The sequence below is a fragment of the Rutidosis leptorrhynchoides genome, chromosome 9, assembly GCF_046630445.1.
Source record: "Rutidosis leptorrhynchoides isolate AG116_Rl617_1_P2 chromosome 9, CSIRO_AGI_Rlap_v1, whole genome shotgun sequence".
In the NCBI taxonomy this organism is placed as follows: Eukaryota; Viridiplantae; Streptophyta; class Magnoliopsida; order Asterales; family Asteraceae; genus Rutidosis; species Rutidosis leptorrhynchoides.
In genome coordinates, this window is record NC_092341.1 from 363,989,664 (window position 1) to 364,004,543 (window position 14,880).

At 33.6% G+C, this 14,880-nt stretch overlaps 2 protein-coding genes across 5 annotated transcripts; one reads left to right on the plus strand and one right to left on the minus strand.

The window, feature by feature from the left end:
- The first annotated feature begins 712 nt into the window (after window positions 1-712).
- LOC139865913 (argininosuccinate lyase, chloroplastic) lies at window positions 713-4,617 on the plus strand. The gene is made up of 7 exons (XM_071854020.1): window positions 713-1,130; window positions 1,775-2,038; window positions 2,444-2,560; window positions 2,652-2,800; window positions 2,884-3,175; window positions 3,290-3,454; window positions 3,934-4,617. Exons 1-7 carry the CDS (start codon window positions 780-782, stop codon window positions 4,183-4,185), a joined length of 1,590 nt encoding a protein of 529 aa, XP_071710121.1. The 5' UTR covers window positions 713-779; the 3' UTR covers window positions 4,186-4,617.
- On the minus strand, window positions 4,618-11,230 carry LOC139865912 (probable ubiquitin-like-specific protease 2B). 4 transcript variants are annotated; one of them, XM_071854019.1, is made up of 16 exons: window positions 11,123-11,230; window positions 9,171-9,487; window positions 9,000-9,084; window positions 8,660-8,703; window positions 8,046-8,246; window positions 7,878-7,947; window positions 7,434-7,545; window positions 7,155-7,205; window positions 6,870-7,001; window positions 6,594-6,794; window positions 6,461-6,516; window positions 6,298-6,391; window positions 6,102-6,192; window positions 5,875-5,994; window positions 5,456-5,788; window positions 4,618-5,329 (listed from the first exon to the last, which is right to left on the minus strand). In XM_071854019.1, the coding sequence occupies exons 2-16, from the start codon at window positions 9,420-9,422 to the stop codon at window positions 4,880-4,882; spliced, it is 2,292 nt and encodes a 763-aa protein (XP_071710120.1). In that variant the 5' UTR covers window positions 9,423-9,487; window positions 11,123-11,230; the 3' UTR covers window positions 4,618-4,879. The 4 variants fall into 4 exon arrangements, with proteins under 4 accessions (XP_071710120.1, XP_071710119.1, XP_071710117.1 ...); XM_071854018.1 differs by lacking the exon at window positions 11,123-11,230 and adding an exon at window positions 10,854-11,088 and having other exon boundaries at window positions 7,434-7,524; XM_071854016.1 differs by lacking the exon at window positions 11,123-11,230 and adding an exon at window positions 10,854-11,088.
- Between the last annotated feature and the right edge of the window lie 3,650 nt (window positions 11,231-14,880).

The following is a 14,880-nucleotide window of genomic DNA, read 5'->3' on the forward strand; positions in this document are numbered from 1 at the left end:
TGGACTTGTCTAATGGCCCATTATTTTGTTGTTGCTTTAGCCCAAAGCCCTTTTGCACCTTTGGATGATGGGCATGTATCACCAATTCACCGGTTAGCGATAGATCGAGCTTTAAGGCCCAATCAGATGTTGGTGGATCAGGGCTTCAACATGATTTTCGGCACATGTTGGGAATCGAGAGCTTGCCTTCTTCATCGGCGAACCATCATAATGACGGTATTGGATGATCCTCCTCGGGTATGATTACTAGATTTTTCGAGAAGGCGACTAAAGATTTTAAAGATTGTTGGGTTCAAGTAAAAGTGTTAAACTCTAAGACGATTCATTTTCAGAAACAAATAAAAAAACTAAGCCTAGAAAAGGTCACGCGGAGGAGCTAAAAAAATTTTAACGCAGAAGGAATTTGAGTTTCGTACGTCTTTCGTTTTGTACAGGTCGATGGCTTTATGTTTCTTGTTCGTGATCACGCGAGTTGTTTTAGTTTTTTGTTGTTTGTTCATTAGCTACGTTGAGTGGATTGTAGGTTTATTAGGTTGATGTGCGTTTTCTTGTTTTCTTTTGTGTTTGAGCCAAGTTGCCTTTCTGTTGTACTTTGTTTCGAGTCTTTATCTTTTCGATGAACTATTTTAACTTTTTATATAGTTATACTTTTTCTTTTGGCAAAAAGAAAAGAAAAAAGTATACTCTGTATATTGGTAGTGCTCCTTCATTTGCTTTGGTTGACACACAAACACAACACCTGCAACTTTTTTCATACCGCCGCATCATATAATAATATCATGGAATCAATTTCTTTTACTTTCTCACAGTCACCACCCAATTCATTGATTCCATCTCAATCGCATTCCATTATAAACCCTAATTCTTCATCATCACTCTCCACCTATTTCTGCTATCCCTTCACTTCCCAAATTAAACCGCCGTCAATTTCTTGCTGCACCTCAAAACACTCAAACATGACGGCTCCGGCGGCGGCTCCGGCGAAGGAAGCAAAACTATGGGGCGGCCGATTTGAAGAAGGTGTAACTGATGCTGTTGAAAGGTTCACTGAATCAATTTCATTTGATAAAGCTCTTTATAAACATGACATTATGGGCAGCCGTGCTCATGCTTGTATGCTTGCTAAACAGGTAACCCTAACTAAACATCATTTAGAGTACTGTACTCTATTAGTAGCTTATTTATGTTACTTTTGGTCTTTGTGAGTAATAATAATTTTCAGTATAATATAGGCGAATGTGTAAAAATAGTGACTAATTTTAGCTACTGCTTCCATTTAGGTTACTCAAACTTCCTAAATTTTAATTTTTTTTACAATTTTTTTTACATTTTTTTAATCATTTTGAAGTTTCAATTTTTAAAGTTTCAATTTTTTACAATGTTGCTACCTTGTTTTGAAATATTAACATATAACCTGATTAATCATTTAAAGTTTCAATATTTTTTACAATGTTGCTGCCTTGTTTTGAAAATATTAACATATATAACCTGTATTAGTGGTCACATTTGTGTAAAAATGATGACATCCACTAGTTCATCAATTTTGTTTTATGCAGTTGGCACATAATGTTGGCAATTTGGCATATGAATACAGGTTACATGTCTTTTTTTTTAAATAAAGATGGCAGTCGCAACATGGTAACAAAATTGAAACTTGAGTGATAAAAACGTCTTTTAAAAATGGATACTTTGAGTGACATAGTTTGAACAGCAGTGGAAGCTGGTTACAGTTTACATCTGTTTATATTGATTTTGCGTTATATACTGTATATAGGGGTTGATGAGTATGAGTGATAGAGATAGTATTCTAGAAGGTTTGGAACAAATAGAGAAACAAATTGAAAAAGGAGAGTTTGTGTGGAGGACTGACAGAGAGGATGTACACATGAACATTGAAGCACACCTTACTGATTTAATCGGAGAACCTGCCAAGAAGCTTCATACTGCTAGAAGTCGAAATGATCAAGTTTCAACCGATTTCCGCTTGTGGTGTCGTGATGCTATTGATACAATTGTTGCACGTATCAAGTATCTTCAGGTTGTTTACACATCCTTAATGTTTTCTTTTAAGGGAGATTTATTTTTTATTAATAAATCGGGTTCTAACTAGCACCCATATAATAAAGATTAAAATTTTATTAATAAATCATGCTCTAACAAGCACCCAACTCATAAATATTTAATTTTTATAAATGAATTATCTTTTAACCATCACCCAACTAAAAAAGATTAGTTTTTTTTTTTTTTTTTTCCCTTTATAGCTCGTAAAGATTGGTAATTGAGGTGGTTATTCTTGATTTTTGAACTAATGAAATCAATATAGCAATATTCTTATCCGCATAAGGTTTCAATTGTTCAAGCTACCCGGGGAGGGGTGTATTTTTACTCAAATATACAGGGGCTAACCGGGTTATCCAAATTTTTGATTGTTTGTGGTCTGAAGGTTTCTTTGGTGATGCTGGCTAAGAAGAATGGCGGTGTGATTGTTCCTGGTTATACGCATTTGCAGAGGGCACAACCTGTTCTACTTCAGCATCATCTTCTAGCATATGTCGAACAGGTTTGTAGATGTATCAACTCTTTATGAGATATAATTTTCTGCAAAACATAACTTGAAATTCATAACCAAAAACCATATTATTGCTGTGTAGCTTGAACGTGATGCCGGGCGTCTGCTAGATTGTCGAGTTAGGTTGAATTTCTGTCCTTTAGGTGCATGTGCATTAGCTGGCACTGGCCTTCCTATAGATCGGTTCATGACTTCTGATGCTCTTGGTTTTACCGCTCCAATGAGGAACAGGTATAACAGAAAAATGTTGACTTTATACTATAAGTTGTTGACTTGGTTGAAAAGTTACTGACTTTTTTTTACGGGGAATATAGTATGGATGCAGTTTCAGACCGTGATTTTGTTTTGGAACTTCTTTCGGCTAACTCGATTACGGCTATGCATCTTTCTCGGCTTGGTGAAGAGTGGGTGCTGTGGGCATCGGAAGAGTTTGGGTTCATAACGCCAAGTGATTCGGTTTCAACGGGTAGTAGTATAATGCCTCAGAAGAAAAATCCCGACCCTATGGAACTTGTTCGGGGCAAGTCTGCTAGAGTTATAGGAGATCTCGTCACACTTTTGGTTTTATGCAAAGGGCTTCCACTTGCTTACAACCGTGATCTGCAGGTACTTTGTATATTTTCAAGATTTGTTGTGCCATTAAAGATATATTAGTATGTCCTTTATTGATTGTTTTGTTAGCTGCTTTAATAATAAGTATATATTTTGGTTTATTTACAGGAAGATAAGGAACCTGTATTTGATAGTGTAAAAACGATAATAGGAATGCTAGAAGTGTCAGCTGAGTTTGCTCAAAACATCACTTATAATCAGGACAAAATACAGAAAGCTTTACCAGCAGGTCATCTTGATGCCACTACACTTGCAGATTATCTTGTTCACAAGGCAAGTAAAACCAAATTTTTCTTTAGCATTTATGTGGAGGCAAATGATGTTTTTGGTATGAGAGAGAGGATTTTAACAGTGACGTGGCAATGTCAAATTTTGAATTTGTGTCGAATTTGAGTGGAACGATTTTGGGCGATGTGGTAAAATATGAATAGAAGTTGGGAGGGAAAAATAAATAAATAAAGTGAAAATGACGTGTCAAAATTTGATAGTGTCAATATACCACAGCAGGCGTTATGGGAGTCAAATTCTGCCATGTCACCGTCATAATTGATTTTGACGCTCTGTAATGTTTGGTTTAAAAAGAGGTTTGTTAGTGCTTTAGTTGGTACAAAAAGCCATAAATAAGTATATGCACAAACACTTGTATGCATACACATTAATGTGTAAATTTATTGATCCAAATGCCTATATATAATTCTTTTTAAAAAATGTTATTGGCGTTACTGCTACTAACAAATAATAATATTGTGCAGGGGATACCTTTCAGAACTTCACATGATATAGTTGGTAGGGCAGTGGCTTTGTGTGTATACCGAAACTGTCAGCTTCAGGACCTAAGTCTTGATGAATTACGTAGTATTGATCAAGTGTTTGATGAGGGTGTGTATGATTATCTCGGGGTCGAAAATTCAATCAAGAAATTTAGCTCGTATGGTTCAACTGGCTCCGACTGTGTAGCTACTCAACTAGACTTCTGGATTTCAAGGCTCAATCTTAACCAGTGACAAGGTCCATTAATCAATGATTTAGTCAAGTTGTCGCAACTACTGAAATAATGTTATGGTGTTAAGACTACAAGGTTTGTCTTGCTTGATGCAGTTCATTTTATGAATTACCTCTAAGGTGTGCAATTTCTTGCAATGACCATATTTTGCTGTTCATGTACTCTTAATTTTGAAGAATTGTACTTTATGTTTTCAAACCATCACAACATAGCCTAGTGGTTGGAGCCCAAGTTCTTTGTAAGAAGTCTCGGGTTTGAATTTTTGTCTAGGATAAATATTTAAGACAAATATTTATTGGTGGCCAGGAATGGATAGGAAACAACCAGGAAGTAATCATGACGGGCTGTGTACATAAGAGTACATGATTAGATTACTCGTCTTCCCGGTAGGCCGAACATGGAAAACCTTTTCTGTACTTTCTGTTTCCAAGCATAAAATAATAACTGAAAATTGTTCTAAATTTGTCAATTACCAGTACTTTTTAACACTAGCACTTGGATTATATACTCTTAAATTCAACAAAAAAAAAGCCCTCAAAAGAATTAATAGACCTAACTTTTACTGGGACATATCTTGTGTGAGGCCAGTTTGATTATCTGGACAATCAAGAACAAACCCTAAACGATCCCCAAAAGAAATGTTAATCAATAATCAGCACTATTCACACAACTTCTCGGCATCCATCAATAAACTTTCATACTTCAGTCATCCGAATCTTCTTGGTGGGACCCTGCACATCTAATTCCAAACCCAGAGAGTTTTCCGAACCAGTGCATCCATTAATTTGCATATCAGGAAAACTGAAAGATGATGTGTGATCAACATCATCATTACCATCAACAATTTGAACATACTCTGGCAATGTGTCTAGCACCATTGATCTTCGTTGATCTGGTACGATATTCTTTAAGCTGAAATCCAAATCAAGTTGAATATTTTCATCAACTATTTCTATGCAATCTTCACAACCTGATGCTAATGGCTCTCGTGATGATTTAATATTGTTAACCGGAGCTTGCCATAGTTCCCGAGTTTGTAAATCTTGGGCTAAATAAGGATCATTGGGTATGATATCATCGCCTTGTTGGATTCCAGATTCCGTTTGTGTATCAACAAACTGTCCAATTTCTTCAACATTTTCCTGCTTCAAGAATAAGAATATGTAGAGTAATGACAGTGATGCAATTCTGTATGATAATCAGAGAAATCTAAAAAATCGCAAAATTTTTTTATCTCACATGAGAAAAATTCAAAGAGATTAAAAGAATACCTCAATTGGGGTCAGAGAGCTAGTGTACACATCAAAAGTAGTCAATTGGTTGAAAGCTGGAAAAGGTGTGTCCAAAAATGATCCCGACTTAAAGGATAACTTTGACGTCTCGGTAGGATCATCAGCACAATGTACAGACGAAGGGTTGCAACACGTTTGGGATACATTTACAGGAGTACACTTGTTGACATTTGTTGTGAGGTGGGCCCGTTCTTCGTTACCAGCAACGGAAGAAGATTCCTGATGAGGATTCTTCAACAAGTCGCAGATTAAATTTTGTATAACTACTCTTTTGACACACGCTTCAGTTGGATGAAACCAATCCACATTTAACTGAAAGTTAAAAAATTGAATAATTTTTAATAATTATGAGCAATTAAAGAATGACACGATAATTCTCAAAGTTGAAAGTTACTTACAAATCCTGAGCTGTTCGTGATCTTAAACGGGTTAAACTGTGAAGGAGCTTGCTCCAAAAAGAGTTCCACATAGTGAAGCAGGAATAGACCACAATCATACAAATTTGGCTGCTGCGGCAACTGCACAAAACATACATTAACCATTATGGTTAATATGATTTAAACAAATCAAATTAATTACTCAAGCAACAACAAAATAATCAAAATCAAACAAAGATAATTCATACCTCTAGTGAAATGAATTTCAAATTACTGAATCTTGAGATGATGTCTTCAGATGCATCCTTTTGCCTCTCTATCCACTCTTCCCTTAGGTAACTGTATTGTGATAAGATAGGATTAATCGTATAGATAATTCGCATATTATAATATTGTTTAATAAATTTAATCATCTAAATGAGCATGAACAATACTACTGAATACCTTTGGACAACACCTTTGAGACCGGTATGACTGCCTCTAAAAGAATCCATATGCAAAACACAAGGCACTTTCATCGACTCGTTTGAATCTACATCTGATTAGTATCATAAAATTAGAAAAGTGAGAGCCCGTATATGGTATACATGAAGAGAAAAGAAAATACCTTTATATGCGACCACTTCCGAAAGATGACAAATGACAATAAGGCTCCAGTGATAACTATAAAACATAAAGCTCTCAATTAACACCAAAAATTTCATAAAATCGAAAAAACATTACACACTTCATATACTCACTTATAGTTTACAGGAATAAAAACAAAGTCTCTCTCAAAAAGGTTGACTTTTCTTGTCCATTTTTTCACACGTTGATAAGCGGCCCTCCCTTGAGAAGCATCAAGTTGATCTTTATCTGGATCAGCCAGCTTCCGGAAGAAAAAACTGTTAAAGAAGTGGAACCTGTGCCTCTCCTCAGGCTCGATTTTATTTTTCAAGTGCCTGTCACAATTTAAAAACTTATTACTTTATTCCCCAAGCAGCATTTATTATATAAACAGGTGAGGATGAACATACTTAATATAAAAGTCAATGATGGTATCATTGACAAATGTGTCTGGTTGCAGTAAATCAAAGTCTCTCTTACTTAATGAAACAGCATCAGCATCCCCTTTCGGATACACAACCTCTTCAAAAGGACGATCAAAGCTGCAAACATCAAAATAAAATTAATTTTTTTAAAAAATAATAATAATTTAAGCGCCTCTTTACACATGTGCTTTCTATTTGACTTTTGATATTATGTCAATTTCAATAAAGACATCCTAACAGTAGTTTCATTATATGCAAAAAGGTACTTACTCGGGAAGATATTTTGAACCGGATACTCCATTGTGTCCATCAACAGTGTCTCTGCAACAATCATATATTTGTCATTTTTATAAGGTTTACACATAAAATGCAAGATTTATCCTAAACATTCTGAAAGGAACAAAATTTTGCGATTCTATCTTCAACATTTACTCACTTTTAGATCATCCTATTGAGCATAATTGCAACATGTAACATTATGCAGTAAAGTAGACACATTATAGAACTCACTAGTATACAGTATACTGATCATAAAGTAAAAGAACTTACTCTGACTCAAGCAAGTTGCTCCATAAAGCTTTATACTCGACGTTTAAAGATGTAATTGTGTCAAGTTTCTCATACCAGCTTGACCCGATAACTGGAAATTTCAATTTAATGCCTGAGCGATGCATAAAAGGCAGGACATATCAAACTATCAATAATAGGATTGTTAGACCGACGTTAGTTGCATCAATTTATATTCCATTTTAGCCATATATGCAGAAACTAAAAACCCATTTCATAGTATTAATTAGATATTGAAATAACTAATAAGCTTCTTCATCATGTCATGTGATCCCAAAAGTAAAGCATTTTATATCAGAAAGGATAAAGTATGGTAACTTATTTACCCAAACCACCTCCTAAAACATGCAACAATTGATCCTTTTGGAATCATTAAAGTAAACCAAAAGGTTAATAATAAGCAGTAAAAAGTTACATCATCACAACCTGAAGTGCACTCAACAGTTTCGATATGTATTGTATCCTTAGTAAGTACATAAATCATAGCCATCTCCATCTGCACGGAATCCAAAATAGTTATAGTAATCTAAAGCTTCACTGTAAGCACAGAAAAACAATATATATTAAATATAACACTTAATGTAATGATATTACCTGGTCATGCCAACGAGATCTGATATGAACTATATCCTCAATTCCCCATTTGCATTTAAAGGTTTGATCATCTCCATCTTCAGTTGATGCCTCCATTTCTATGAAATCTCTAGTAAAAGATATCACAGGATCTGTATAATAGCTATTACGGTACACAACATACTCAGGATAGAAGACAACTTTTGCTGTATCTTCATTGTCCTGTCAATTAAACAATAATTTAACAAGAGGTGCAAAAACTGAAGCATACGTACTTCATTTGTAGCTAGCATTACACTATGTTCAATAGACAAAAAAATTAGATATCAAGAAACTATTTAGCTGTTACGTGTCACAATAGAAAAACTAGACAGCTAAAAACTTAAACATATAAACCCTCTTAAAAGAACTAACTGAATTCATATTCAGTTACAGATTTACAGTTTCAAGGACATTAAATCAAGAAACAATATCCTACATTAACTTCTAGGAATGATGATTCATGTAGACAATATGCTTGATCAGAATGTAAAATAAAGATATTCTTCACTTTACTATATGTTTGGCAAGCACAAAGTAACAAAACACAAGCATAACAAAACAAAACTCCAAATAATAATCTTTGAAGTGCTTACCGATTCCCAGCCACCAGTATAGTGATCTAACGAAGGTCCGGCAACTGAAAAGATAAAGCAACATTTCAGTTGAAATAAATTTTCTTATTGATATCAAATATGATCTATAAATAACTAAAAAGAATATTAACAAGCCAAAAGGCATGATGCTGATTCTCATTCTTTCCATAAACTCCCGAACAACAAGATAAAGCCTTACAAAACTGACAATCCACATGGTTTCATGAGGTAAACGTATAAAGTTGCTATAACAGAAAAATGCTTATAATCAGGAAGCATTAAGAATAGGATGGAACCCCAGAAAGAAATAAAAGAAGAAGATGATGAGTTCAGTAATTACCATCTTCTTCTGCAGCATTACAAGAAGATGAAGATCTATCACACGTGCTTTCATTTTCATCTGGGTCCATTTCAACTACATCATCCTGCAATCAAGTCAGCACATGTGAGCATATAGCACTTCGAATAAATACAGACATTTAACATAGATCTTGAGAAGTACAGAACATACAGATTCACTTTGACTAGGCAACAAAACTGGGATGTTCAAATTTGATTTGTCGTCTCTAGGTAAAGCTGACATGGCAGCCACATAGGCCTCCGTGCCAGCAGGTGAATTGACTTCTGATTTGGATAAATTAGATCTAAGTTTTGGACTAGATTCACGAGGGTGATCAGCAACTTTAAACCCATCATTTGAATTGCCCATTAATGTAGCAGAAGGATCTTCGACTACGGTGGTAGACATGCGCTTAATGTTCATAACATCAATGTTTAAAGATGGAACATAGTTAATCTCCTCAGCTGAGACATTTTTCCCAGCAGCGGCTACAAGACATGAAAATTAACATAAGAACCTGATATCAACATACAAAAATGCAAGCTAATACTGCAGATATCAGAGTCAAAATAATATTACTGAAAAGTTAACGCCATAAAATACAGACAGAGAGACAAAGCAGACAGGCGATGGAACTTTATTCAATAACATTCAACACCACATTTTCTTATATGAATCACTAACATATTCTCTTGAAACATTTTTATATATGAGGCTAGTTAAATTTTTAGCTAACATGGTTAGCCTTCAGCTAGGTTTCATGATCTCAAAAGCAGTCAGCAAGTTTGTCTTACGGTCCGGAATTTGTAAAAGTAATCAAATGTAGATCATAACTGAAATAGTGAAATTTTTGTGATATACTTTCTTTGTTGAGTATTGACAATACTTTATGGCATAACTAAACTGTTTTGAACAACCTCACCCTCACCCACCCGCAAAAAAAAAAAAAAAAAAAAAAAAAAAAAAAAAAAAAAAAAAAAAAACTCATAAAAGTAAGCCCACCTCATACAAATCTGCAGAAAGGTACTGTAAATTACCGGCCTCAATTTACACAAATGGTCAATCACTTCTGTAATATAACCAGGCCTCTAATTAGCTCTCCCTATCTAATACAGTCACACTCTTTTTCTTTTTTTTTTGGGATAAGCGAGGAAACCCTCCTATGAACAAGCACACCGGCTCCCCTCCCCCATAGAAGGTAAAACCTCAACTAATCAAGCCCCCTGAGCGCGAGACCTGGTACCAGGTGAATTGCGCATTATGCACACCCTCTAGTCACACTCCCTTTTTGAATAATTTGACATAGCCAGGAACTGAACCCGGGTGAACCCGGGTGGTGTGCTTCATTGGGCAACTCGATAGCCACTCAGACCAGCCTGCTTGGTTTAATACAATCACAATCACACAACGTAAAAAGTCATAATCTTCTCCTTTAAAATAACTCATTTCCTTCCTTAGCTTATTTCAAAACCTCTACTAAATGCATTGCATTTCTAGATCCACTTAATCTATAGCCAAATTTATTCTCTAATACTTTACAATCCTTCATAGTCATATTGATCTTGTTGATCTGCCCATTATATTTATTCTATAGAGTATCATTTTTGCATATCATCTATACCTGAGCCACTCAACAGCTAGTAAATAGTACCCAATCAGAACAATAATCATAAAGCATTTCACTGTTAGATGATCAGTGGTCACCATGACTTCAAAGGTCAAACTTTTAACTTGTTTAAAATATACGTCAAAAGAATATATCTCAAAATATCTACATATACATATATGTATAGAAATATATTAGTATGTGTACATACAAAAAAAAAAATTAATAACATTAAAATAATAACTTACTGGTAGCGAGGAATGTATACTTATCAACTGCATTCGCAGGGGGTCTTCCGACCTTACTCATAATTCTAAGAGCAAAATCAGAAGTTTCATCTATAAAATCAAAAGCATTAGGATTCGGATTATCCTTCATTTTCTTTCGTGAGTATGTAAGCATTAAATTAGGGTTTTCGAATGAATCGTAAATGGCTTAATAAATGAGCGATCAAAATTAGGGCTTTTTATGTGACAACGATAATGATTGAGTAGTGACTGTAGATTGAGATGATTACCATTTGAATATTTGTGATTTTAATGGTTATTGTGGTTAGGGTTTATGAAATTCAAGTTTGTAAAGAACAGGTGATCGGAAGAGTGAAAAATAGAAAAAAGTGTAGCGCGTGAATATGCTTTTTTCGTGTTGTGTAACGGTGTATATAAACGGTCGTTATCCATACAACCAAGGTTGCGGAATTCGCTATTCGAAAATTAATCGACTGAGACGGTTAAAAGTAGTAATCGATAATTTGAAAATCAATTGTTGATTAATTAGATTGTATATTTTATACATTTATAAATTATATTTAAAATATTTTATATAAAAAAATATAGAAGAAAATCATAAACATATGTGAGGTATGAGAATCTTCACACACCAATTTTTGATTCATTTATACTTTTGTCTCATAAATTCACATTTATGCTCTTAAATTAATCTAGGAAGTTGAACTTTTTTTATTGTAATTATAATTAACGTTAAAATAGGTAATTAGTTGTACATGGATTAAAACATGGTGTGTGAGAATCACGGTTCTTTTTTGTTCAAGTTTTGTTTGTTTCATGCGTTATGTTTCGGTTTGTTGGATCGTCTCCTTATATTCGTTCAGTTATTCATTTTGGGTTTTCATCGATTTGATGATTAAGCCTTTGTTATATTAGTTACGTTTTTTCGCCTAAAATAAATCACTTTATTAAAAATATTTAGCAAGATGCTAAAGATCAATTACAATGGCTTTTATGGGCATGTGTTACGCTTTAACTGCGAAAAAATAGCGAATATATTTAATAACGATCCCTTTCTGAATAGGAGTGTTATTGAGTACTACACTATTTCAAAGCATCCATATCCTCCACACTATCGTCGCAACTATGTAATATAACTTGTTCTTTCGAGTTAATATTTTTAAGACAATTTTTAAACCACTCATTAAACTCGTGCCAATAATCAAATTTAGAAAGATTGATCTCCACCCATTTTCTAATATATCTCCATACCTCGACAACTACTTCGCACCCATAGAAGATATGACAGTTGCTTTCTACTCCCCGGTTACATATAAGAGAAGAAATGGCATTCAAATTCAATACCTTACGAGAAATATTTAGTCTATGAGGAAGTTGGTCCCAATTAAGTTTAAGTTCCAATGAAATTTTGCTTTTTATTGATTTACTTTTGTATCGATTGATATAAGGAGTAAATAAACCTTTTACTACCGTAGTACACTAAATAAGTAAAAGACAAGTCTCCACTTATAAAACCGTTCAATTAGTCGTTAAATCCAAAGCTAACAGATTATTTAGGATTATTTTTTGAGTAAATTATACCAAACGTTTTTTTATTTAGTGATGGTCCCTATTCATTACATGTATCTTCCATGACTTTCGACATAATGGATAGAGATAAAAAAAATATCATGTTTAAGAACTAAATTTTTTATAAAGAAAGGAAAAGGGGCTTGTAATTACCTTTATATACAATAAACATGGAGACGGCTCGGTGTCTAATTTGTCACCGATAATGCTAGATATACAAGGATTCAAATGGGTGTTCAATGGTTGTAAAATAGCGGGACAATTTCCTATTCACTTCTCACATAATTTATTCTATATAACAATTTTTTCTCCTTTTCTTCAATGTATTCTCTCTGTATTCGAGTTTCTTATCATTCAAATATGAGGTTGAGTAATTCTTGTGATTTTTTTGTGATCTTTCAGAGAAAATTGAATGATTCGGTCTTTAGATATGATTGTGAAAATAACAGTGACAATTTTTATGTAAAGCTTTTTTACATTTTTTTCTAAAGTATTCAATTTCATTCATTTGTGTTTTTATTCATATGAATCATTGACATGGTTCTTGATTTGTTTGTATTATTATATGATTGTATTATACATTATATGGATAAAATAGTCCATTTTTCTTTCTTTCATACGTCTAAGTTTCCATAATATGATTTAATATGGATAAGATAGAGGTAAAAAGATTATAAGTTGGAACGATTGATTTTGTAAGCATCTATGATTTTGTATTTGTAAGTCTCATTAGCGTCTTGTTAACGAGCCCTTGATATAAAAAATTATCCGCTGTTAAATAAAATAAGTAGTAATATGTAAATTTTCTTTTTTTTTCAAAAAATGACAGTATAGGATAAAAAAATCATCAATTTTATAATCAATGTGTTGGTGTAGTGATAACAACATTACTTCCAATAAGGGAGGTTATAAGTTCGATTCCCATGTGTTGAAAATTTATCCCTTGTTGATACCGCCCATCTCTTGGGCTTCGGAGGTCTTGGAGGTTATGCGTTCGAGTCTCACCCAAAGTAATTTTATCACACGTGATGCCCGTATGGATTTGCAGTATGAGTTTCCTCCTGAGAGACAGCAGGACTGTGATTGTTTGACCAAAGAAATGATGGGGTGGGTGAGTTCCGACATCGCATTCGGATCCTCGTCAGTAACATCTAACCACTGCTCAAAATAAAAATCATCAATTTTGAAAACACATGGGGTCATATTTTCAAATTAGTGGTCTCATGTATGATTTTGGAGGATTCATTTGTAAGAAAATAATTCAAATTCGTGGTGATGATGTAGCGTGAGGGTACGAAATAGTATTATTTTTAATACAAAATACTACAAAATATGACACAAGTTTTATTAATTTACGGATGGGATATACCTAAACCTTGCTACAACACTATAGGCAGTGTACCTAATCGTAGAGTAGTGTAGTTTTTAGTAAGTCCGGTTCGTTCCACAGGGAGCTGGTGATACTTACTATATTTTTAACTATATTTATATAAAATATATATAATTATATAAGTAGTAATATTATTATAAAAGGGGGGTTTTACCGTTTAATGACCGGTTTGTCGATTCTATATTTTAAGCGTAAAGATAAATGACGATAATTAAAGTGCGTAAAATAATGACAATAAATAAAATGACAGTAAATAAAATTGCGAGTAATAAAATGACAGTAAATAAAGATACGATGAGAAATATAATAAAAGAATTATGCTTATTTAAACTTCCGTAATCATGATGTTTGACGTGTTGATTTTAATTTATTACCATGGGTTAATTGTCCTTTGTCCTGGTTTATTTGATACGTCTATCTGGTTTTTGTCCATAATAGTCCATGGGTCATAAAAATAAAGTGCGAGTATCCTCGTCAAATTACCCTTATACCCGAAGTCAAATATTCCAACTGATTAAGGATTTAAACTGTGACGCAGTTATCACTTCTGTCAACAATTACACCAGTTATCACTGTATGTAATCCACCCCTGTTTTAATTAGTTTATGAATATTAATTCATCCACTTGATCAGAATGAATAATCAATTACCCAACCCAATTGATTAATTAAATGATTATAACAGATTCCATATGAACATCACTAAATAGGACAACCATAATCATTATTAATTATTAGGTTAATTAATTTGAAGATAGGTTCGACAGACTCCAATGAGTTGTCACTCAATTAGACAATACCCCCCATCTATTAATAGTCAATAGTTCAATTTCCACAAGTGTCGGTCTTTTGCCCAAACCTTAATTATGGTCCAAAGTTCAATAACCCCTTCTTAATATTTTAGCCCAACATCACGATTACTTCGGCTCAAATAAGCATAATAATAACTTAGTTACGATACATTAATGTAAAAAGGTTGAACATAACTTACAATGATTAAAAATAGCGTAGCGTTACACGGACAGAATTTCGACTTACACACTCAAACGATCTCTATCATAAATCTTAT

Excerpts from the sequence above, each read along its gene's own strand:
- LOC139865913 (XM_071854020.1), top strand. The coding sequence starts at position 780 with ATGGAATCAATTTCTTTTACTTTCTCACAGTCACCACCCAATTCATTG. Across the intron at positions 1,131-1,774 it reads CTTGTATGCTTGCTAAACAG|GGGTTGATGAGTATGAGTGA; the intron begins GTAACCCTAACT and ends TACTGTATATAG. Across the intron at positions 3,455-3,933 it reads CAGATTATCTTGTTCACAAG|GGGATACCTTTCAGAACTTC; the intron begins GCAAGTAAAACC and ends AATATTGTGCAG.
- LOC139865912 (XM_071854016.1), bottom strand. The coding sequence starts at position 11,007 with ATGCTTACATACTCACGAAAGAAAATGAAGGATAATCCGAATCCTAAT. Across the intron at positions 7,002-7,154 it reads GGTTCAAAATATCTTCCCGA|CTTTGATCGTCCTTTTGAAG; the intron begins GTAAGTACCTTT and ends TGATGTTTGCAG. Across the intron at positions 6,392-6,460 it reads GGAAGTGGTCGCATATAAAG|ATGTAGATTCAAACGAGTCG; the intron begins GTATTTTCTTTT and ends GATACTAATCAG.